At 40.7% G+C, this 24,646-nt stretch overlaps 1 protein-coding gene across 1 annotated transcript in view; it reads left to right on the top strand.

Annotated features, from left to right (window-relative positions):
- The window catches only part of ATP6V0D1 (ATPase H+ transporting V0 subunit d1), a 117,213-nt gene extending 94,757 nt beyond the window's left edge, over positions 1 to 22,456 (top strand). The window contains exons 5-8 of the mRNA XM_089692847.1: positions 4,000 to 4,077; positions 7,851 to 8,027; positions 10,431 to 10,508; positions 17,823 to 22,456. Of these exons, the coding sequence (XP_089548973.1) occupies positions 4,000 to 4,077; positions 7,851 to 8,027; positions 10,431 to 10,508; positions 17,823 to 17,984 (495 nt within the window). The 3' untranslated portion in view covers positions 17,985 to 22,456. The remainder of the gene's footprint in view (positions 1 to 3,999; positions 4,078 to 7,850; positions 8,028 to 10,430; positions 10,509 to 17,822) is intronic.
- Positions 22,457 to 24,646: the final 2,190 nt, after the last annotated feature.

Raw genomic sequence — 24,646 nt, 5'->3', positions numbered from 1 at the left:
AACTGCTTTCTCAATATTTCAAGAATTACGTGATGATAGAAGAACTTAAAAGTACATGGGAAAAAACTCTTCTTGCTTATTGACATAAAAGTGTGAAACATTAAATGACCTACAAATTCAATTTTATATTAGTTTTTTGCAATTTCTACGCACCCAATGAAATTTCATATCTGGATGCTAAATGGGAGGAGAGAAGGAGGCAGGCCTTCAGAAGGTCTTGTGTACAGGTACCTATTTTGTTAGCTGACTTTCATGTACTGGAGGGAAATGGAGGCACTATCCAGGCATAGCTCAGTATGTGCAGTGCGCTTTATAAATGAAAGAGGCATACCTTTCATTAATCTACCTGTCCTCCATTCATAGAGCACTTTTCCTTGGTGGAAGCTATAGTACAGCTTCTGTGAAAGGAGAAGGGGGCAGAATGGGCTGGCAGAGTTAGCACTGTTGATGAGTGTCTGACAGGTCCAGCGCCTGTATTAACCCTCAAAGCCCCGGAAGATTACCACTGCAAGGGTATGTGTGTGGGGGGCTGGGGGGAGTTCAATTAGGACAGCTGGCAGTAGCACAAGGGACACGTATTAACCTCTTCAAGTCCGGACACATTTACCCTCTTCCTGTCCAAGCCAATTTTCAGCTTTCAGCGCTATCACACTTTGAATGACAATTGCGCGGTCATGCAAAGCTATACCCATATGAATTTTGTAGCATTTGTTTGAGACAGATAAAGCTTTATTTTGGTGGTATTTTGCTATATAAATGAAAAAGTCCAAAAAGTTTTAAAAAAGTGTTTTTCTTATAAAAGTTTGCAAATAAATAATATTTCATCCTAAATCTTGCACAAAATTTATTCAGTTGTCTTTTTAGTAAAAAAGAAAAAACCCAAATTAGTTTATAACCAAATATTTTAATTTTTTTTAAAAATTTGTTAAATTTTTATTTAATTTTTTTATATTATTATATATGTTTTTTTCCCCCTACATACTGTCACCCTAGCAGTACAGTGTCACCATGGTGACACTACTACTTGTGGGGGGTGATGATTTATTTATTTATTTTTTTTACACTGATTGCATTTACACCCATAAAGGCTGTAAAAGCATTCATTTCTCCTTCTCTCTGGCTGCATTCTTGCAGCCATTGAGTACTACTGTGTGAGCTGTGATTGGTCACAGCTTGTCACATGGTACAAGGCTGTTGTGAATAGCCTTGTACCATGTGACCTCTGTGATCATTCACAGATTTCACATGTAAGCAATGATGTGAGAAGTGACATCTTGCTTACTACTCTGCATGTGATCACTGATTGGCCAATCAGTGATCCAATGATCGGGACCTCGCACAGAGGTCCCGTACGACGATCGGTGTTCCACTGTGTCCGATGGAGCGAGCACAGTCCAAAATGGCGGGCGCCGTTTATGAACGGCAACCTGCCCCTGGACTGCCACAGTCCGGCCGTTTTATGTACAGTGGCTGGACGGCAAGTGTTTAAATGTACCATCCCTTTATGCTGATTTTTTTTTCTTTATTCAACTGAACTTGGCATCAATTAACTGCATGAAAATGTGTAATTTTTAAGGATTTTTTTTTTTTGCTTCCCTTCTCAAATTCCCTATAGAAATGTAAATCCTCCCAATATGTTGTGTGTGCCAGGAGGGTGCTATTTAGTTTACTTTTGAGTACTCCGTAAGCGCAGTCAGCTTCAGGACCAGGATCCTAATGGCACAGAGACCTGGAACTGCTTTGTGTGATTTCAAGCCATCATCTGATCACCACCTTGGTAACCCATCATGGTACCCACTTTGCTTTTGTTACTTTCAAACCTATTAAACAATCTTGGAGCGCGTTCCGTTTCGATACCACACTTCAGCTCGTAATAGGTCTTAAAGTGACGTGTAATCACTGTGATTAATCAGTCATGTAGGTCACAAGTAAAGTTTGTTATTGCAAGAAAGTTTCCTTTTATGTGCACTGCTGCATCTTCTCAATCCTCCTTGGTCATTGCAAATCGGTTGTAGTTACAGTCCAGGAAGTACAGTGAATTCCTTTTCTTAACGTACCATGGAACTATACTTGCCTTGAATCTAGCAATGCGCTGTCCCCGGAATTCACCGCCGGATGCTGACTTGTTCCGGCTGCCAGCTTCCTGGTCTCAATTTCAGGCTGCTGTCAATGGCCCAGCTGAGATGTCACCCCCACGCATTTGCGGGTGTTTTGTCATATTTGGCATTGCCACGTTTGTGCGGTGAACTGTGCTTGTACATGGCAGACAGGCAGGTAAGTAGCTTTAATGCAGAAGAGACATGTCTCTTCTGCTCTACAAAATCCTGCCTGTCCGCTCATTTTCAATTTGGAACCTGAAGTTCCACTTTAAAACCCAACTGAACTTTCAACTGAAATCTGCTAAATGTATTTCAAGTGCAGCAAAACAAAAGGTGTGCTAACTCTTAACAGGCCATTTTCTTTGCAAAGCAGGCACAGCCAGAGTAGAAGAGCTTGTCACACTATATAGAAAAGAACCCTTGCTCTCTGTGGTAAGTCAATAGATCTGCTATCAGTAAAGCTCATGCTTCCTGCTGATCGAAGAGTTGTAGATCAGACCTCTGCAAAGAGAACACTGTTAACACACAGAGAGCGATAGTTATATCTGCAACATGCTGATAGTGGACAGGCTTTTCTACTTTGCTGTGGCTACTTTCTAAAGAAATGTAACTGTAAAATTGTGCACATCTTTTGTTTTGGCATTTATCTGATTTAGGGCTCATTTACACTGCAATCCCTACGTTCATTGTTCCGTTCACACGCATGTTTGCTTGCATTTGTAATGCATTTGGCGGTGTGGTATTTTTTTTTAAACATTAAAGATTTTTGTTATTACTTAGTTGCTTTTACATGTGTTTGCAGTGTGTCCATGTGCATTTCTATACATTTTTGCTGGAATAAATGCAGCGTGCAAAGCACATGAAAGAAGCACAGTGGTGTTAACTAGCCTCAATGAAATGCATCCCTCTTGTATATGCAATTGTAATGTGCTCAAAATGCACTCAACTACATTTGGTGTAAAGAAACCCTTAAACTAAATTCAGTTGTGTTTTAAAACCGTCACCCGTTCCACAGTGTTGGAATTCATTTGTGCCTAATATCTATCTTCCTACAGTTAAACGTGCTGTTTACCCACAGTATACAGTCTGTTGGCCAAACATGTAAAATGTAGCAATAGTGAGCGCTCTCCGTTATAGCAGCTGATACACTCAGGTAACCACGTAAAAACCTCCAGTATATAGTGAATAGTAATGAAGTGCAGCGCTAAATAAATGAACATAAAAACCCAATATAATTCAATATACAGTCGGTGCTAAGAATAGTGCCAGTAAGCGTATCCTTCTTATTGGTGCTCCATGCAAATGATAAAATTATGCGCTTACCAGAAGCGCATAGATTATGCGCATTGATATATCCAAAAACAGGAGCATCCGAGTAGTGAGGTATGTATCTGGGACATCCGTCTCCAATTGGGCAGCTGTGCCGTAAATGAGTGATGTCTGTTCCAGAGGTCTCCTTAAGGATTAGCAGGGTCAGCCACCTGATTACAGGATTTCCCCTTCTCTGGATATTGAAGAACTTCCCAGGTTCTGCATACTTAAAGGCTCCGTAAAGAAGTCATAAGAAAAGCGCTCATAGCGTAATATTGCCAAAAGTCATAGATTTATTTAATAAGATAGTTTCACAATAAAATAGGTACACTGGCCAGTAGTTAAGATGGCCGCCGGACCAGCATATGGCTCCGGCGGCTAAACGTCACAGCGTGTTGATTCCTTAGTCCTTTTGTGAAACCTCACGTCTTCAGAGGAATATCAACATATGCAAAGTGCTCACAGGCAAGACAAGATGCAGCTATGCATTATACACATATTCATGGTAATTACACTGTTATATCTGTGTATGTTATTTGTTCAGTCTATAAAAATATGTCTCTAATGTCAACTTTTATGTGATTTTTAGGCTTATTTAGAATCCTTCTACAAATTCTGCAAAGGACTAGGAGGAACTACTGCAGATGCTATGTGTCCTATCTTAGAGGTACATGAATATTCTGTATTGGTAAACTTTGTGACTGGGTGAACATTTAAAGAGGAATTGAACTCTGAAAGCGGTGCCCCAAAAGAAAAAAAGGCAGAGATAGGACTTGTCACCAGGCTCCCTTGAAACTCAGCACTGTGCCTCTGTGTAGAGGCAGCCATCTTGGTAGAGGCACAGTGTTTTGTGTCTTGAGTCAGATCCTCCAGCATCAACAGTCTCATTCCAAATATCTTGGGACTAGCAGACAGAGGCACAGTGCCTTAGATCTCACATTGCAGCTATACAGCTATGAGGCTGTGGGCATAGGAGGACTTGGCACACTTACATACCTGAAAGTGCACTGCTATTGTTTAAGAGGAACTTAAGACATAACGTACATGTTTTAGGGTACTGCTTAGGCTCAGTTAACATTTCTAAATGTTCCCTTCAAAATATCTCTCGGACAGCTTGGTGTGCATTTTGAGTGTTTTGCCAAAACTAAACATTTCCATTAATTTGAATGGTAAAATGGAGTTCAGGGCACCCAATGCATCCTGTGCAACGTTTTTTTTCCACCATATTGAAATTCATTGTTGTGAAACCACCTTTAAAGCAAACCAGTGCTTCATCAGTGTGACTGTGGGTGATGATTGGCTTATTGTTGCTCCATAAGCAAAAAGTACATGTGTGCTTTAAAAGAGAAGTTCAGGATATGAAAAAAAATGTATAATTACAGTGGATATAAAAAGTCTACACACCCCGTTAAAATGTCAGGTTTCTGTGATGTAAAAAATGAGACATTTCAGATCTTTTTCCACCTTTAATGTGACCTATAAACTGTACAACTCAATTGAAAAACAAACTTAAATCTTTTAGGAGGAGGAAGTAAACATAAAAAAACAAAATACAAATATGGTTGCATAAGTGTGCACACCCTCTTATAACTGAGGATGTAGCTGTATTCAGAATGAAGAAATCACGTTCAAAATCATGTTAAATAGGAGTCGGTACACACTTGACATCATTTAAAGTGCCTCAGATTAACCCCAAATAAAGTTCAGCTGCTCTAGTAGGTCTTTCCTGACATTTTCTTAGTCGCATCCTACAGCAAAAGCCATGAGCTACCAAAGCATCAGAGGGATCTCATTGTTAAAAGGTATCAGCCAGGAGAAGGGTAAAAAAGAATTTCCAAGGCATTAGATATACCATGGAACACAGTGAAGACAGTCATCATCAAGTGGAGAAAATATGGTGCAACAGTGACATTACCAAGAACTAGACGTCCCTCCAAAATTGATAAAAAGACGAGAAGAAAACTGGTCTGGGAGGCTGCCAAGAGGCCTACAGCAACATTAAAGGAGCTGCAGGAATATCTGGCAAGTACTGGCTGTGTGGTACATGTGACAACAATCTCCCGTATTCTTCATATGTCTGGTCTATTGGGTAGAGTGGCAAGATGGAAGCCTTTTCTTATGAAGAAAAATATCCAAGCCTGGCTAAATTTTGCAAAAACACATCTAAAGTCTCCCAAAAGCATGTGGGAAAATGTTTTATGGTCTGATGGAACCAAGGCTGAACTTTTTGGCCATAATTCCAAAAGATATGTTTGGCGCAAAAGGAACACTGCACATAACCAAAAGAACACCATACCAATAGTGAAGCTTAGTGGTGGCAGCATCATGCTTTGGGGCTGTTTTTCTTCAGCTGGAACTGGGGCCTTAGTCAAGGTAGAGGGAATTATGAACCGTTCCAAATACCAGGCAATATTCAGGCTTCTGCTAGAAAGCTGAACATGAAGGGGAACTTCATCTTTCAGCATGACAACGACCCAAAGCGTACATCCAAATCAACAAGTAATGGCTTCACTAGAAGAAGATTAAAGTTTTGGAATGGTCCAGCCAGGGCCCAGACCTGAATCCCGTCGAAAATCTGTGGGATGATCTGAAGTGGGCTGTGCACAGGAGATGCCCTTGCAATATGACAGATTTGGAGTGTTTTTGCAAGGAAGAGTGGGCAAATATTGCCAAGTCAAGATGTGCCATGCTGATAGACTCATACCCAAAAAGTCTGAGTGCTGGAATCAAATCAAAAGGAGCTTCAACAAAGTATTAGTTTAAGGGTGTGCACACTTATGCAACTATATTATTTTAGTTTTTTATTTTTACTTCCCTCCACCCAAAAGATTTCAGTTAGTTGTTCAACTGAGTTGTACAGTTTATAGGTTCCATTGGTTACAGGTGGAAAATGTTCTGAAATGATTCATCTTTGTCTCATTTTTTACATCACAGAAACCTGAAAATTTAACAGAGGTGTGTCTTTTTATATCCACTGTACCTAGGATGCAGCATCAACCAAGCTGGTGAGAGCTCTGACAAACCAGTGTTTACAAGGGTCCTTATGAATTACATAAGTGTTTTTAGCATGACACACAGGTGTATGCAGGCACATTAACATACTTTTTGGGTACTTTGTGAAAACTTTGGAGTATATTGTGACAATTAACAGCTTTTGTCAACATATATTAATGAGCACCTTGCAGTAAAATGCAAAATCCAGTTATAAGGTCTTAGACCCCTTCTCTCCAAATTTCCTGCCTAGTAGTAGTTAGAAAATATACCTGTAAAGAAAAAAAGGATAAGATACTTACCTCCCCCATCTTCCGTATGCTGCACCTAAGAGAGGTTATCATTTTGCTATTTTTGCTGAGATCCCAGGAAATGCAGATCAGCCTGAACCTTGTGAGAAGATGCTCTTGTACTGGGGTAGAGTGTCTTTTTTGTGAGATTTGGGGTACTCATCAATACCTAGTTGAAAGAGGGTCCAAGCAGAAGATGGGGCTAAGTGTATAAGCTTTTATTATTTTTTTTTTTCTTTTCTCTGCAGGCACCTTTTCAAGTACTATTAGGCATCAGTTTTTTATAAAGTGGGAGGGGGGCTTATCTACTAAGAATAGTGAAGCGCTATATCAATAATATGCTCCTAATGCATATTAAATAAATATAAACAACATATTGGTGTTCAGTGTGAAATATAAATTGATAATATATAGTGAACCAATCTCTAAAATAAAGTGAACACTCAAATGTGATGGTGATTATACTCAATATTATTAATAATAATCCATAAAAACAAAAATCATTAGTGAATGGTGATTATACTCAATAATATTAATTGTAATCCATAAAATATAAATAAACAAAATTAATTAGTGAAATATCAAGCTATAAAGTCCATGCAAAAAACGTGATGGTGCCCACGTGATCTTCCATAATGTTTTTATGGATTATTATTAATAATATTGAGTATAATCACCATCACATTTGAGTGTTCACTTTATTTTAGAGATTGGTTCACTATATATTATCAATTTATATTTCACACTGAACACCAATATGTTGTTTATATTTATTTAATATGCATTAGGAGTATATTATTGATATAGCGCTTCACTATTTTTAATAATTTGAGCACATACTTTATGGTATAAGTTAGGTGGCAGCAGCTATTAGTAGGTTTTATACAACTCATTATAAGCGCAGGAGGATTTTTTTCCATTGATCTACTAAGAAGACCTACATTTTACTGCATGATCTGCTTTAATATAAGCGACGATACCAAATGTTTTTATTAGCGAATGATCTGTTAATAGCCTGAATGAATTATGTTTACAGTTCTCATCTATTACTTTATTAGAAAGCAAATGTCACATATTTCAGTGCTGTAAATGTCAAATGAGTTGTTGCAGACACAGTGCCTTGCCTTTCTCAAACAGCCTTAACTTATATTATTTCTAGTTTGAAGCCGACCGTCGGGCGTTTATAATCACAATTAATTCATTTGGCACTGAACTTTCCAAAGAAGACCGCGCCAAGCTGTTCCCTCACTGTGGGAAATTGTACCCAGAAGGCCTGGCCCAGTTGGCGAGAGCTGATGACTATGAGCAGGTCAAAGCAGTAGCTGACTATTACCCAGTAAGTAAATTACCCTGTGGTCTTTTTTTGCTCTTCTTTCAATCTGATGATTTGCTGAGGGTTTTATTTTATAGCTGAACAATGATGTACAGTAACTTGTGGGCTATCTTGTGGGTAACTTGTGGGTATCAGATAGTGGCTTTTGTTTGTCTAAATTAGCATTTCTCAACCTTTTTTTCAGTAGCGGCACCCATTAAAAGTATGCAAAATGTAGAGGCAAGTCTAAAATACAAAAAACATAATTATTACTGATCAATGCATACAACCCCTTTGATTAAATTAACTTCACATTAGAGGCTTCCTCGTCACATCTGCAGTCACCACATCACATCTGCAGTCACTCCTATACATCAGCCCCCTACACATGAGGCCCTCATCATAGTCCCCTTAATACATCCAAGGCCCTCTATACATGATCCCCCCCATCGCATCAGAGCCCTCAAGTCGCAGGGGCCCCCTTATCACAGAGACCTCCCAATCACACAAATCCACATCACAAAGTCCTCTCCAGTCACACAGTCACCTCTTCATGTCAGAGTCCTGACGTCTAGCTCCAGCAGCATGGAAGCAGGCAGGAAGTGGAGGAACTGTAGAAATGGCAGACTTCCATCTTCTGCTCTCATGCTGCCTCCCCTAGATCAGAGCCATGCATTGCCATTGTGCAGGGGGGCAGGTCTCCAGCAGCATAGCAGGGAATTATGTCATTTGTCCTGCCCCTAGAGCATCATTGGTTTTCATGGTGCTGTCGGCCCACGTACACCACGGCTACCCATGACAAAGTGATCCAAGGCAAACTGGGTCTCATGCTTGGTGCCATGGCACTCTGGTTGAGAAACACAGGTCTAGATAAGCGTAAAGGAGAACTCCAATAATTAACAGTGTTCAGTAGCAAAACTACTTAGTACCTGCAGTTTGTTTTGGGAAAAACAGTTTGGAAAAGGTTCAGAATTGTTTTTCATCCTTAAAGGTGAACTCTAAACAGATATAAAAACACAAATTATTGAAGTTCTGTTATTATTAATACATAAGTAAATTTATTTTTTAAATGGTTCTGAAGGCTCAGGTTTTTTTTTTATTAAAATGATAAACACATCATAATTACTTGCTCTGTGCAATGGTTTTGCACAGAGCAGCCCTGATCCGCCTCTTCTCGGTTTTCCCACAGGCGCTTCTGGCTCCTCCCCCTTGCTGTGTGCCCCCAGAGCAAGCTGTTTGCTCTGGGGGCTCTCGTGCATTCTCGCTTCTGAGCCGGCTGTGTGTGTCTATGCATTACACAGAGCGTGGCTCAGTCAATGGCTCCCACTGCTGTATCTTAGTCAATGAGGATGGAGAGACCTGGGAGAGCCAAGGCTCTTGTGCACAGAGTTGGATCGAGATTGGGCATAGCTAAGTATTAGGGAGGGCTGAGGGGGTGTAACGTCACCCAAAAGGTTTTATACCTTAATGCATAGAATGAACAAAGGTAAAAAGAAAACCTTCAGTCTTTAGAACCACTTTAATGGAAACAGTGTGTCTGAATTGACTTGGCATCAGCCTTTTGCAGGCTGTGGTTTTACAGCAGAGCCAAGGAAGAGCCAACCAATTATGAAGAGGCAGTGCAAAGAGATGATCAATTGGCTCTAGTGTACATAGCACACTGATAGGAGGAAGAGAGCAGAGTGATAGAGAGCTCATCAGTGTCCTGCTTCTCCTTTCATTGTCCAGTCACAGGGTTGAGGTGAGGAAGAGACCTGTAAGAGAACGTAAAACTGCACCAGAGAAAGATCAGGTCCAAATCTCAGGAAGGACTGGAAGGACAGAAATACAAACCCCTTTGCAGGAAAAACCGCTCGCTTATATCCATTTCATCTGTGCATTTTCTGTAAATTTAACTATTTGCCAGGAGTTCAACTTTAAGCATCCCCCGAAAGTTGTCAGATGCACAAATGCTTCTGTCTGTGAGCACAACAGTAGCCGTTGCACATTGGGCAATTGGGTCCAACAATGGACACTCCCAGCTGCAACAATTGCAGATGAATAAAGGAGCTGGCAGTTGAGTTGTGTGCTTCAGTACTGATATGTCTGCTGTTTATTGCACTGGAATATGCTAGCCCTGGAGGACATATTAGTTCTATCCTACAGCCAGGCAATGCTGAACAGGAGCGGTGAGACAGATTTATTATAACTGGGGAGATATAGTCACTCATCCCTCTGCTCTAAAGTAGCAACAGAGCAGACCTGCCCCTGATCACCCTTAGCATACAAAGTAATGACCTACAAAGTGTTAGATGTATAGGCAACAAATATTGTCTCTCTCTCTCCCTTGCTGTTTGTGTTTTTAAGAACAATTGGCTAAATAAATTCCCATGGCATTCCCATAATCCCGTCATTTTCTTTCTTTTTCTCTTTTTTTTTTCCTATTAGGAGTATAAACTGCTGTTTGAAGGTGCGGGAAACAATCCTGGTGATAAAACCCTGGAGGACAGGTTCTTTGAACATGAGGTAAGTATATGCTGAGGAAAGCCATGTCTCTAGCCTGCCCCTCGTAGCGCACAGCTGTGCACACGCAGCATTGTGTCTAGTGAGGTAGGCCCATTAAGTTTTGGCAGAGCCATTCTCAAACCTCTTTCTGCTTCTTCATTAAAACTGATGCACAAAGAAACTGATGAGATCCAGATGAACATTTTGTGCTATTTCTGCGTTTGGCCCTAAAATAATGTTTCTTTTTACATATGGTTTTGTACTAAGAAAACTTTTTTTTTTTTTTGGTCATTACTCCATTTTTTTACGGTATAAAATGATCCATCTGCAGCTTTGCTGACTGTGGCTTTTTTCCCCTGCAAGTATTATGTGACAGTTCTGATCATTTGTAAGTTTGTCTTTAACACCTGCAATGTATAGAGGTCAGGAACCACTGGCAGACTTCTCGGGACTTGGGGCTATAAGTACTCATTACCTCCCCCTTATGATTTAATCTCCACTCTGATATAGGCATGGGACCACGTTTAACACCTCTTTCCAGCAGGATTTAATCCTATGAAATGATTTTAGACAGGCTCAGAAGGTTTCTGTTATATTTATGGAGGAAAAGTTCTTTAGCATCACTGATTACTATGTAAACACTATTTAGCTTTGGTTATTGTTTTGTTGCCAGCTGTGCATTCTGTTAATCCGGTACATAATGCTTGTTGGTTTTTGTATGAGGTTATGGGTTTTCTCAAAGCTAGTACAGCTTGTGCTCCATCAAAGATACCCATAGACTTTTGTTCCTTTGTGAAGGACAATCAGATTCATGTTTTCACCAAGAACTATGCCAGTTTTTAAATTTGTCTCTTTTGTTTGAGTCTCCTTCGTTGTGGACATACTGTATATGTGTGCTCCATTTTCTCTAAATGCATGTGGGCCTCATTGCCTTTGCCGCATCTCTTCTGAACTGCCTTGGTTTTACAATCCGTCCAATACCTGGGCTCCCTGCTGCTTTACCAGGGATGTAGTCACAGATGGTGCTAATCCATTCTGCTCCATGTGCTAGTATGGCAGATCATATGCACAAGAGTAGCTGTCCTAGAGGCCCGGGCAGCAGTCTTAGGGACCTGGCCAACTTGTGATCTGCTAACAGTGCCAGGTAATTTCCCCCTATGGGACCGGGCACTGATAGCCAAGATCACTGCCTCCTGCCTGAGTTGCAACAATCCAGAACATCTTCCTTATCCCCTTCACAGCTAAACCTTACCTTAGTATTTTCTAAGGAAGAATTTTTAGCTACTCTGAGTTTTTGGACAAAATTGCACCCATGAGGGCCATGGTAGTGTGCTTTCAAACCCTTTTCTCCAAAGTTTTTGAATTCACTGAGGTTGCAGTTGCTTCTGCACTGTCATCTGAGGATGAGGAGGATTGTACTTTATGCAGTGATTCAGGTGAACCCTAAATCTCCAGAAATCCGTGCTAGAATGTTATCATCGCTTGGAGCATCCAGACCTGATCTTAGACATAGTCCTGTCCAAGGTTTTCCTTTTCCTGAACAAACTCCATACTGTCTACCCCAAGACTCCAGGAACCAACCGATCCGCTGTTACATGAGAGTTTTGAGCCTGTTAGTGTCCTTATTTGAGGCAGTTTCATATGCCCATTTTACTCTAGCTCATTAACACTCAACATTCTGGTGGCATTGGACGAGAAGTTTGACACTGGTATCATGAATATCCTTCCCATCGGTTTGGAAGGTGCTCACACCAAATGCGAGCCTATCAGGCTGTAGAGGAATTCTAGATACCTTCTTGGTGCAACGGTCTTGGTTACCAGAAGAAACTCCTCTCCTGATCTGGAACTCTGGGTGATTCAGTTATTCCTTCAATGCTGGACCGCTCCTTTGCAAAGTCATCCAGCCAGGAATCAGTCAGACAGTACCATGTGACTTACATCCAGCCATCAGGAAGGAACCAGAAGTCATGCAACTCAGAGAAGCAAATCTGATTCTGGCTTGGACAGAACTTCACATTACAGCATTGACCACCATACACATCCCAGGGATTTAAAACTGGCAGGCAGTCCTCTTCAGTCATTAATGTCTGGATTCCTCAGGATAGTCTTTTTACTTATTTCAAGACCTCTGCAGCAGGTGGGGGTACACCGGATATAGATGTGGACTGAGCAGGTTTGTCGCCAGAACCAGGGATCCTCTAACATTCACAGTGAATACTTTGCTCAACCCAATCTATGTGTTTCCTTGCCTACTCTATACGATTCTCATCACACTAAAAACTAGCACAGAAGGATGTGTTACTCAGACCTTGTCAGGCTCCTGGTAGACTCTGTGGGCCCTCCCAGATTTTACGGTTCTTTTCACCCACGGATTGGTTTGCTACCATGCTTAGCTTTCACTGTCTTTAATTGGCTTTTGGAGCTCATGTCAAACTTGCCTTCTCTGTGAACTGGCTTTACACAGAGCATCCCCGATCCTCCTGTTCTGGGGTCCCCTGAAGGTGCTGCTAGCTCCTCCCCCCTTCCATTTGCCCCCATAGCAAGCTACTTGCTGTGGGGGGCACTTGTGTGGGCTTTCCTCAAAGACTGTGATTGACGACACCAGGAGTCAATGGCTGCCACTGCTGCCTCCATGCCTAATGAGTAGAGAGAGAGTGGAGAGATGATGCTCTTGTGCACAGCGCTGGGAGGGATCCTGTGCACAGAAGCTTTTTTACCTTACTGCAGAGAATGCATTAAAGTAAAAAAAATCACAAACCGTCTTCCTTTACAACCACATGCCACATTGCATTTCTTTATGTTAAACTGTAATGGTATATTTAATGTACAGAACAAAATACTTTTATCCTCCACGTGAACTTGAGTAATTGCCAAAATCCTTACACAAAATAAAATAAAAACCTGTCATTCCGAGGGGGAAGTTGCCTTGCCAAGGTTTTAGTGGCTTTGAACTGGTTTTTGCTAGTAAGTAGATATTGTGCCGTTCCATTAATTAAAGTGCTGACCGAGACCAGTCTTTATGTATAAAACATTTACAGGTTGATATGGTCCTGGAGTCTGTGCCAGATTTCAGTGCAATTAAACTGCAGTTTTACATGATCAAAAACAAGATGTAGGTTTAATGTTTGTGTTCATTTATGTAAAATAAAAAACAAAAAATAGAGAACATGATGTTTGAAGAAAGCTCTTAAAGAGTTGATGATAAATGTTTAAAGCTTAAAGTAATTTTAAAGGTTCTGATTTTTTTTTTTTTTAAACTGCAAACATGTCATGCTTGCCTGCTCTGTTCAATGGTTTTGCATAGAGCAGCCTGATCCTACTCTTCTTGGGTCCCCTGCTGGCGCTCCAGGCTGCCTCCCCCTGCTGAGTGCCCCCAGGGCAAGCAGCTCCTGAGTCACCTCTGTGTATCTATGAGATACAGAGTTCAGATCGGTTCCGCACTCCCCCCTTGCTCCCTCCTCACTGACTGTGATTGATGTTGTGCACAGTGCTGGATCGGTGGGGGGAGGTTTTTTACCTTCATGTGTAAAGATTTCCCTTCACTTCCTGTCTAATAGCCAAAAAGGAAGAGAGAGGAAATCCCTGCAAATTAAGGAAATTCCTTTGGGACCCCTAGATCACCAGAACTATTGACCCCATTGAAAAATTTCCCCTCTATTACTTTTCTGGGAACAACCCAAAATTTGGGGTTTTCTTTTACTTTCTCTTTCAATGATAATGCTAAACAGGATACATAGAGAGGGTGAATCTCCCTAATGGGGGCACAGACAGCAATAAAAACCTAAATCTGTTCTAATCTATTTCCACTCCGTCCAAAAGAAAGTTTAGTTGTACTTTAAATTTAGTTTTTTTGGGGTTTTTTTTGTTATTCCGCTCAAGGGATGGTACTTACATTGAATGAGAAGTGTCCCATATGCCGGTGATGCTCTGTTCGATGAAATATTCAGTCCCCTCCAGCATCATGCAGCACTTCCCTCTCCAGTTTTACTATCCCTGGCCTGCCCCTTCCATTCATTGGTTCTCAGTTTTTTCAATCATGGCGTTTCCGCTTCACATGTGGTTGTGAGTTGAATGAGTTTGCATGCAGCCTACATAGGAATGCCTGACTCTCCAGACTGACATCCACCCATCAAATTATTTTGATATTTGCATATCTCTTCTTAAGGGCCATCCCGCTGCTTGTATCCGCAATGAAAGCTCGTGAGAGGAGTAATGAGACAGGTTGCTATGTTTTCAGGAAGCCTACATTGCATAGAGAATCATGTTATCCTGGTGATGACATGGGTATAAAATAATGTATCTAATTAAATCAGAAAGTTTTAAAGTAAAAAAAAAAATAGTAGGCATGTTTATGATGGGGGGAGGAACTAGGAAACATATAAGCAGATCAAACATCAGCTTTAACGCGGAGATCCACCCAAAATTGGAAGCTCTTCTTATCTGCCTCCCCTTCTGCCACATTTGGCACCTTTTGGGAAGGAGGGGGTAGCCGGGTGCCTGGTTTTGACAGGTACCTGCTCCCACTTCCAGCTCAGTTCGCCATGGCAAACTGAGCTGGAAGTTTGGCCCCCTCCTACAGCCCTCTGGGACACTTCACAGGTCCCAGAGAACTGCGGCCTATTCACAAAGCACAGCTCACTAGGAAACCAGCTGTGAAGCCGCAAGCCTTCATATGCCAGTTTCCTTTAGTCAAGATGGTGGTGCCAGCACCTGACAGCCAAAGAATCGGCTTGCAGTGAGGACACAGCTGGATCCCTGGACAGGCAAGTGCCCTAATATTAAAATTCATTAGCTACAGTATTTGTAGCTGGTGACTTTTAATTTTTTTGGGGCGGGGGGCTGAAACTCCGCATTAAGCACTACTTTGTGTTTAAAAAAATAGTCATTTTAGCATGTATTTGAAAAATAAAAAAATTGGTGAGGCTCAATCAGCCTGTGATTTGGCAAAATGGTTCTTTTGATGCCTTGCCTTTAAAAAAAATCTTTAGTGCATTGTTTGAATTTTTTTTAAACACTTGCTCTCCAGAGTATTTACCCCCTTAATGACCAGGCCATTTTTTGCTGTTCGGCACTGCACTATTTCAACTGGTAATTACGTGGTCTTGCAATTCTGTGCCCAAACACAATTTATGTCCTTTTTTTCCCACAAATAGAGCTTTCTTTTGGTGGTATTTGATCACCTCTGCAGTTTTCACTTTTGGTTATAAATAATATTCAATAAACTCAACATTAGTCATAAGTTTAGGCCAAAATGTATTCTGCCACATGTCTTTGGTGAAAAAAAAAAAAATCTCAATACATGTATATTAATTGGTTTGTGTGAAAGGTATAGTGTCTACAAACTGGTATATATGTTGGGATTTACGTAGCTTTTACTTTCTGACTGCCTAATACATTTCTTGAGATGTTAAAATGCCAGGGCAGTACAAACTCCCCCAAATTACACCTTTTTGGAAAGTAGACACCCAAAGGATTTTGCAGAGGCACGTTGAATCCATGGAACATTTAATTTTTTGACACACATGTTTTGAAAATGCCAATTTTTTTTTTTTTTACACAAAGTTGTCACTTTAATAATTATATTGCTCATGCATGCCATGAGTATATGTTGAATAACACCCCAAAACACATTCTTCTACTTCTCCTGAGTATGGGAATACCACATGTGAGAGACTTTTTTGCAGCCTAGCTACATACAGGCCCCCAATAACCACATCCAGGCTTTCAAAGTGCATATTTCCTCTTATCACTTCTGCACTACCTATCACGGTTTTGGAGGTTCTAAAATGCCAGGATAGTACAAACACCCCCCAAAGGACCCCTTTTTGGAAAGTAGGCACCCCAAGGAATTTGATAAGAAGTATGGTGATCCCCCTTCAGACCACCCCACAGATTTTTCGATCGGATTCAGGTCTGGGCTCTGGATGGGCCATTCCAAAACTTTAATCATCTTCTGGTGAAGCCATTCCTTTGTTGATTTGGATGTATGCTTTGAGTTGTTGTCATGCTGAAAAGTGAAGTTCCTCTTCATGTTCAGCTTTTTAGCAGAAGCCTGAAGGATTTGTGCCAATATTGACCGGTATTTGGAACTGTTCATAATTCCCTCTACCTTGACTAGGGCCTCAGTTCCAGCTAAAGAAAAACAGCCCCAAACCATGATGCTGCCACCGCCATGCTTCACTGTGGGTATGGTGTTCTTTTGGTGATGTGCAGTGTTGTTTTTGCGCCAAACATATTTTTGGAAATTATGGCCAAAAAGTTCAACCTTGGTTTCATCAGACCATAACACATCTTCCCACATGCTTTTGGGAGACTTCAGATGTGTTTTTGCAAAATTTATCCAGGCTTGGATGTTTTTCTTCGTAAGAAAAGGCTTCTGTCTTGCCACTCTACCCAATAACCCAAACATTTGAAGAATATGGGGGATTGTTGTCACATGTTCCACACAGCCAGTACTTGCCAGATATTCCTGCAGCTCCTTTAATGTTGCTGTAGGCTTCTTGGCAGCCTCTCAGACCAGATTTCTTTTCATCTTTTCATCAATTTTGGAGGGACGTCCAGATCTTAGTAATGTCACAGTTGCGACATATTTTCTCCACCGCATTTTGCCAAGAGCTGCTGCTCACCGCAAAATGCAGGTAAGCGGTTGGCAAGTAGTTAAAAAAAAAAAAAAAAAAAACCTTTAAAAAAATGTTTTTAATTTGCAATATGGTATTTTTTTAATTATTACATTTAAAAAAAATTTTTTTAAATACTTTTATCAGAATAGTACAATGTTCCCATACTGTGGGGGGAATGGGTGGTCAGGGATTTTTTTTCTTACACTTTGCTTTGCAGGAGAAATAAAGATCATTTCTCCTGCAATGCAAAGCTTGCTGTCATGAACCTAACTCATTCATGAACTGTCATGAATGAGTTAGGTTTTCGACAGCTCAAGATAGTGATCTGTGATTGGCTGGAGCTGGTCACATGGTACAGGGTGCTGTGATTGGCCCCATGTATCATGTGCCAGCGGTGGGCCAATCACAGGAAGAGAAGGAAGAGAAGCAGATTTAGATTGAACAGCTTTGCTTACATTGTGATCATGTGATTACATAGCGATCGGGTTCACCGGGATCTTCATTCCACTGTGTCAGCTGGCCACAGCAGTCGTGGGGGGGGAGCGATGCGCAGCCACTTGGGTGCGCAGCACCCCCTGTGTTAGTACAGCCAGGGCGACATACAGGTGCGTCGCTTTGCCTGTAGCTGCCGCCTGGCCGCAGTACATTGCGGGCGAGAAGCGGTTAAAGTGACATTCAGTTGTGCATACTGACAACCATCTTTCTCTGTTTACAGGTGAAATTAAATAAACTGGCCTTTCTAAACCAGTTCCACTTTGGGGTATTTTATGCCTTTGTAAAGCTAAAGGAGCAGGAGTGCCGAAATATCGTATGGATTGCAGAGTGTATCGCCCAGAGGCACCGAGCCAAGATTGACAACTACATTCCTATCTTCTAGAGGTTGATTCCCACCATAACTCCTCTACCATCTCCTCCTCCCCTGCAGACATTTCCTTTGCCTTACAGGCTGAAAATAATTCCGTGTGGACTGGGTGTGACATCAGATGTAAAGATTCAGAAGGCTTTATATAACTGATCATGTGGAGATTTCCTTTTAATTTAAAGCTGTTAATCAATAGTAGTTCTACCCATTTCCTGCAATGCCTTTCATCTGGCTGTGAGGGAATTAAAGGGCCATGAATCCTGTAGCAAGACTTGGTTATGTGGAATATCCATTATTAGCATTAAAGCTGTAGTTTAATTACATTTTTGCTTTACAGCACCAAGGACATAACTTACCGCTAGTCAAGTGTATCCTATGTCTGGCTGGCTGCTTTGTAGTAGTGAAATCTTCCCCTCGCTGCTGCCGAGTTCTCCCCACAGTGCTGATCTTTTTCCATACTAAAGTTAACATCATCCGCTGAGAGTGTGAAAGAGTTAGTGCTCCCCAGACTCCTCCATTCATAGAACTTGTATTTTTCTTTCCCAGAATGAGTACTGTACTGTGATTGAAGGAGGCAGAACCAGTCATTCACCTGCCATGCCCCATTTGCAGAATACTTTGCATTCTGGGAAAGGATAGTAATGGAGTTCTGTGAATGGAGGAAGAAGGCGAAAGATCAGTACTGCACAGAGGAGAATTCAACACAATGCAGCAGCCCAGCTGGACATGATACCCTTCATTACAGGTCAATTATGTCCTTGGTGCTGCTTAGCCAATAAAACATAATCGGATTTCACCTTTAATAATTCTATATGAAATGTACCAGTATTTGTACAAAACCAGATTTATTGAACACTGTATTTGTTTGCTTTGAACGTACTGGTATATTCCTGATAATCTGCCATTTTAGGTGGAAGAAAGACTGGCAGAGTAAGTACACTATATCATCTGTGCATCAAATAATATCTTCCCTCCGATGAAAACATTAGAAAAGATATACATGGTTCAGATCGATTTCCAAAACAATTAAATATATTGTTGTAATAGATGTTAATGATGCTGTTTGGTTTAGGCTTCCCATGGTTTTTAGGGTTTTGGTCTTTTAAAGAGATGGTTAAAAGAGAATTCCTGGGAATGCCAAAAATGCATTACTTACATGGCCATATAAATAGCACTTTTCTTGATTTAGCTGTTTGTTGTTGAACACTTTTAAAGACATTATATTCTAAACCGGTTGAAACCTGCAGCAGCATATAAAAGCAAATATCAAATAAATTGTCAAACTATGCATTTAACAGAATGTAGTCTGAGCCAGTAATAGCTGTTCCCATATCCCAATGCTATAAATGGTAACCTGAATTGAGAATCGATTTTTCTGCCCAGATCAGGTTTTTTGCAGCTCATGACATGAAAATTAAATGTGATAATATGTAAGTTTGTGGGCTTATTTTACCCCAGGTGGAGTTCTCCTTTAACCTTCCTAAGAAATTAGTAATATACAGTTATAGTATATTGTGATACTATATGTGCTGTGTGAATCCATTCTGTTGTATAGACCTCTGTAACCATCCCCCACTGATTCTATACAGGTTTATTGATAAAACCTGGATCAAAAAGTAAAAGTGTCACTTATAGTAACCAGTTTACTAATATGAAGTTCTGGTGTGCTGTGAACACTGGTGCAGCCTGTTCCCCGCTGCTAGGGGGCCACTTGTAAAAAAATAGGGCCAATTCTGTCACCAGGTTGGCTGCCTTACAGTACTAAGCCAAGAATGAAGGCGGACTCATTTTCCAGAACTTTTGTGCCGCATCACCTTTTGTATAAAGTAGGTGGTGAAGGAGCATTGGACCCAAAGATAAGGGTGATCTGGTGCAAATATTAGTCTTAAAAGGCATTTTTCTAACAAACAGGGTAGCTTTATGGGTTCCTGGAATGATCCAGTGAAAGTGTGAAGGATGAGAGCACAACAGTTCTCTAAATGGTCCAGTAAAAATGTAATAACCTTTATAGAAAAAAAAACAGTAGGTACTGCCGACATGTTTTGGGGGCTCACATATCCCTTTCATCAGGGCTATGAAACCGTAATATAAAACAATATCAATAAATAAACCTAAAAGTATCCAGGTACAAATTCTGTTACATCAATGAAAAGTGTAAACGCATGTTCTTACACTTCATTGGTGCAATAGACTTTGCATCTGGCTACTTGATTCACATATTGATATAGTTTTACGTTATTCGGTTTCTTAGCCCTGATGAAGGAGGCTTTGTTTGTCCCCAAAATGCATCGTCTATACACAACTGACTTTTTATCAAGATTAAAGTATATGTAAACCCCACACCTTGTAAAACAACCCATCCAGTTTAAAGTAGAAATGAAAGGCAAAACATGTATAGATATTAAAAACATTACAAATCTAGGGGAGGAGGAACAGTAGTACACTGAACTTTCCAGCGAATGCCTGTGTGGGAAGGGGGATGTCAGGAGAAGTCTGATCATTGGAGGAGAGCAGGCTAAATTCCCAGCACAGCTAGAGAAATGACCACACTGTGCTCTCATTCCTAGTGTGGTCAGTTTTTAATTAGAAAGCAGAGGGACTGGCAGGAACACCAGGGATTTCACACAAAGGAAGCAATACATAATACTTTTTCATACATGTACATTGTGCAGCAGGTATATATCAGGAAAATGAAAATTTGGGTTTACATATTCTTTAATACATTTTTCCTGGACCATTTATAGGCTTTTGGCAGACTCATCCTTCACATGTTGATTCACACCAGCCCGGACACTAAAATGTATCTGCGCTGGTGTACGTTGTGTTGGGGTGGTGCAATGCATTGTACCGCATCACATGCTTTACTTCTTTTTTTTTTTTACTTTATTGAACATTCACAAAATCACGTAGTATAGAGTGCAGTGAGTTGAGCTGCATAAAAGTCCATACATGCTGCATTTTTACACAGTGCATCCCACCACGTATGTATGTATTTATGGGGTGAACAGGCCACAAAGAAAGCCCTTGCATTGAGCCTGCGTTGATTAAAGATCCGTGCAGTTCAACAAGCATGGTTTGAACGAGCCCTGTCTTCACTTTCCTGCCTGCATATAAATTGGGTTAAATGTGATTGGTTGCTAGGACACTAACATTTCTGTTTGATTAACATCCCCAGTTTATGATTCATCACCATTCGTATCTTTGACACAGCACAGACCATTAGTATCTCAATACAGATCCAGGTGAGAAGTTAGCAGTTAATTTTGAATGTTGACAGATGAAGAATACCCTGTGGAGGATATGAACTCGGTATAAATGATATTCGTCCTAAAGCTTGTTCATTGTGGTCCTTTTTAGAATAGGAACATATTTCTTGTGTTATGTTGTACCTTTATCACTGTATCATAACAGGTGGTTTACAGAAATAAAAATGTCACTCCCAGCCAGGTATGAATACAAACCACTAAAACCACCTTTTATAGGTGGATAGATGGGCTATAACTTCTGCTGTAAATTCCAGGCCGCTCAGTGGCAGATTACACAGATCTTACCTACAGGGCTCTCATGACCATAGATGCAGAGAGAGCACAAATCCCAGCATACTATACTAGCTAGTTTGCTGGAGGATAGTTCACTAGAGCCTGCAAAGACATTTGTTTTTTTGTGTGTCTGACAACTATATTCATAATATGTTATGGCTCTTAATTCTCACTAGTATATGTTTTACTGTACTACTTTAAGGGGTGTATTAAAAAAATACATAGCTATTTATCCAATGAAACTGCTGGTACATTCATTTGTGATCATGTGCGAATGGAAAAAAAACACATTTTCCTCTTCTATTTCCTCTACAGGTTGAATGTTATCCATTCATAAAATAGAGTGGTTTAGAAAAATACTGCATTATGGCCACTAGATGGCGCTGAGGATTATAGAAAATGAGCACAATCCTCAGTGCCATCTAGTGGCCATAATGCAGTATTTTCCTGCATCACTGTATTTTTTATGAATAAATAACATTTGACCTGTAGGGGAGCTAGCAGAGTTTTCAATTTTGCCACATTCCCCTAGAACAAAATGCAGTTTTGCTTGACAAATAGCTATGCATTTTTTATATAACGACAGCCCTAAATGTCTAAGGATTGATTAACCATAATTACCTGTAGAGATATGATTTGATCTGTTACATGGAAAGACGTTTCTTTTGGAAATGCTATTATACAGCCATGTTTTAGTGTCTCATTATATGACCGCATTCCCTGGCTGGGCACCTCCTGAGTGACATTTTATATTTTCCTTCATGTCAGTGTTAAGGAATAGATATTTCTTGGGAAAAAAAAATGTTGGCCGATTTTCTGTATTTGTGCAATTCATATGTTTTACTATAAATTCTCTATGTAAGTGGATGGATTTTGCCTAAGATATGACACTGTATAAATAAATATATATCTTTATGTATATGGTAATAAAATGATTAAGTGAATACACATGCTGCACTGGTATTGCCAATCGATCATTTCTAATAATTGTATTGGCTTCTTCTAGCTATGGATACAGAAGGTTGTTTGTATCACATTGTAGTTGCTGGTTAGATCTGAGATGTGCGGATCCTTGGTTGGCTTCCCATGGCAGGCCTAATGTGTCAAAGTGCAACATCAAAAGTAGCTGTGCTCTACAAGGAACAATTTATCTCAAGTCCTTCATTTTTAAAAAAAAGGTCAGAATACAATGGAAATGTGAGTGGTTAGTTATGTTGACTAGGAGAAATTCTTTTGAAACCAAATAAAAGCGTACATGTTTTTGGGAGGAGACCCTTCCTTACTCTGTAGTTTTCCCAGTATGAGTTAAACGTCATCCATTGTGCTTCGTTAGGATCTTGCTGGACATTGGTGGGTCAGAAAGAGTAAGTAAGAACCCAACAAACTCACAGTTGGTGTTCTCATGACATGAACATTTCTATTACTAGCAGTGGGAGAGATATGAAGTGGACATATTCAGTATGTACATTAGGAAAATGCCAAGAGAGTCTGTACATGGATGGGCTGTAAAAGATCAGTGGATATTCATCTTGCAACATTTAAAAATTGGATTCACGAAGGCTTCATTCGCCCCTGTGCGTTGGTGGGAATGCACACAAAATCATGTGATTTCCCACAGCGCACATAAACGCCCTGCCCTTTTGCAACTGTGCAGTGTACACACCAGTACCAACAGTACTATGCATTTTGTTGCGGCATAATTTTAAAAATGTGGCAGACTGCTTTTTTGCACGTTTCTTGCATCTAGGGCAGCCCATTGTAATTAATAGGCTGCCCTAAATGGAAAAAATGCAAACAAGTGAACGTCGCCCTGGTAAATGTAAATAGAGCCTAATAAATGAATATTATATCTGGAAAGAGAAATGGTCTCCACTGTATTCTCAAAAATGTGTTCGTAAAGTGTATTTGGGGTCAACATGTAAAATCATATATTCATTTCCAGATTTTATTTTAGCCTACTCCTATTAATCTAAAAGATCTTGACGTTTGTAAACTTTGTGCTCCCCAGGCATTTAATGTCTTGAATTCTGTGACATGTATTCACCATGTCCTGTGAGTAGGCACTGCTGTGTCAAACATATCACAGAGCTCGCTTCCTGGGCTACAGAGGCGGTGAGAGGAGGATTTTCAGGAGGCGGAGTCAGTGCGGGAATCACAGCTTGCAGTTAGCACTGTAGAGTGGGGGCAAGGTTAAAACTACTGTCTGTTTTTTTGTTTTTTCCCCATATGTGTCTCAAGGAGATTTCACTTCCTGTCCTGTAGACTCAATAGGAAGTGAAGGGATATAGTTATAGATCAGTTATGTACAGTATATCCACAAACTAATATCAATTGCAGTTTTTATGCTTAACCAAAAATTTTTTCTCCATAAGGTCACTTATTGAAACTACAAAATCCTCTGCCCTCTAAGGCTGCATGCACACTAGGAGCCTTAAAAAATGCATCAAAACTGTTGATATGAGCGTTGCCATACCAGGCCACATGCCCTCAATATGGGGGGTGCATTGAGTTGGGGGGGCTCCCCTCCTTCTAAAGCACCTTGTCCCCAAGTTGATGGGGACAAGGGGTTCTTCCCCACAACCCTAGGCGGTGGTTGTGGGGGTTTGCAGGCAGGGGGCTTATTGGAGTCTGCAAACCTCCTTTAACTAGTGGGCCCCCAGATCTTGGATCCCCAAGTGAATGAGTATGGGGTACATTGTACCCCTAGTCATTCGCTAAAAAATGTGTCAAAAATAAATAAAAGCACAGACAGTTTTTGACGAGTCATTTATTAAAAAAAAAAAAAAAAACTATCCCCCCAAGTAAATCCAACATTAATCACGATGTATGCCCGCTACCCTGAAAAAGAAAGGTCCGTACCCAACGCTTGCTTCTGCTGTCTGACAGCCCAGCTGCCTCCCGCTGCTAAGTAAACTAAGCTGCGAAGCCACCTGGTGATTTCACTGGGTGGCTCCACCCCTTGTGACGCTATCAGCATGCTGGGTCGATGCCGTCACAAGGGGCGGGGTCACCTGCTGACGTCACTGGGTGGCCCTGCCCCCCCTCAGTTTATTTAGCTTTGGGTGGCATTGGAGCTGTCAGATGGCGGGAGCCATCGTCAGGTTTAGACTTTTTTTTGGGTCAGCGGCGTTCATCGTG

Source organism: Staurois parvus, unplaced genomic scaffold, assembly GCF_062004578.1.
Source record: "Staurois parvus isolate SC_StPar_1 unplaced genomic scaffold, SC_StPar_1.0 ptg000607l, whole genome shotgun sequence".
NCBI classification, from domain to species: Eukaryota; Metazoa; Chordata; class Amphibia; order Anura; family Ranidae; genus Staurois; species Staurois parvus.
Note: the sequence above shows the minus strand (reverse complement) of the source record. Positions and strands in the feature narration are given on the sequence as shown.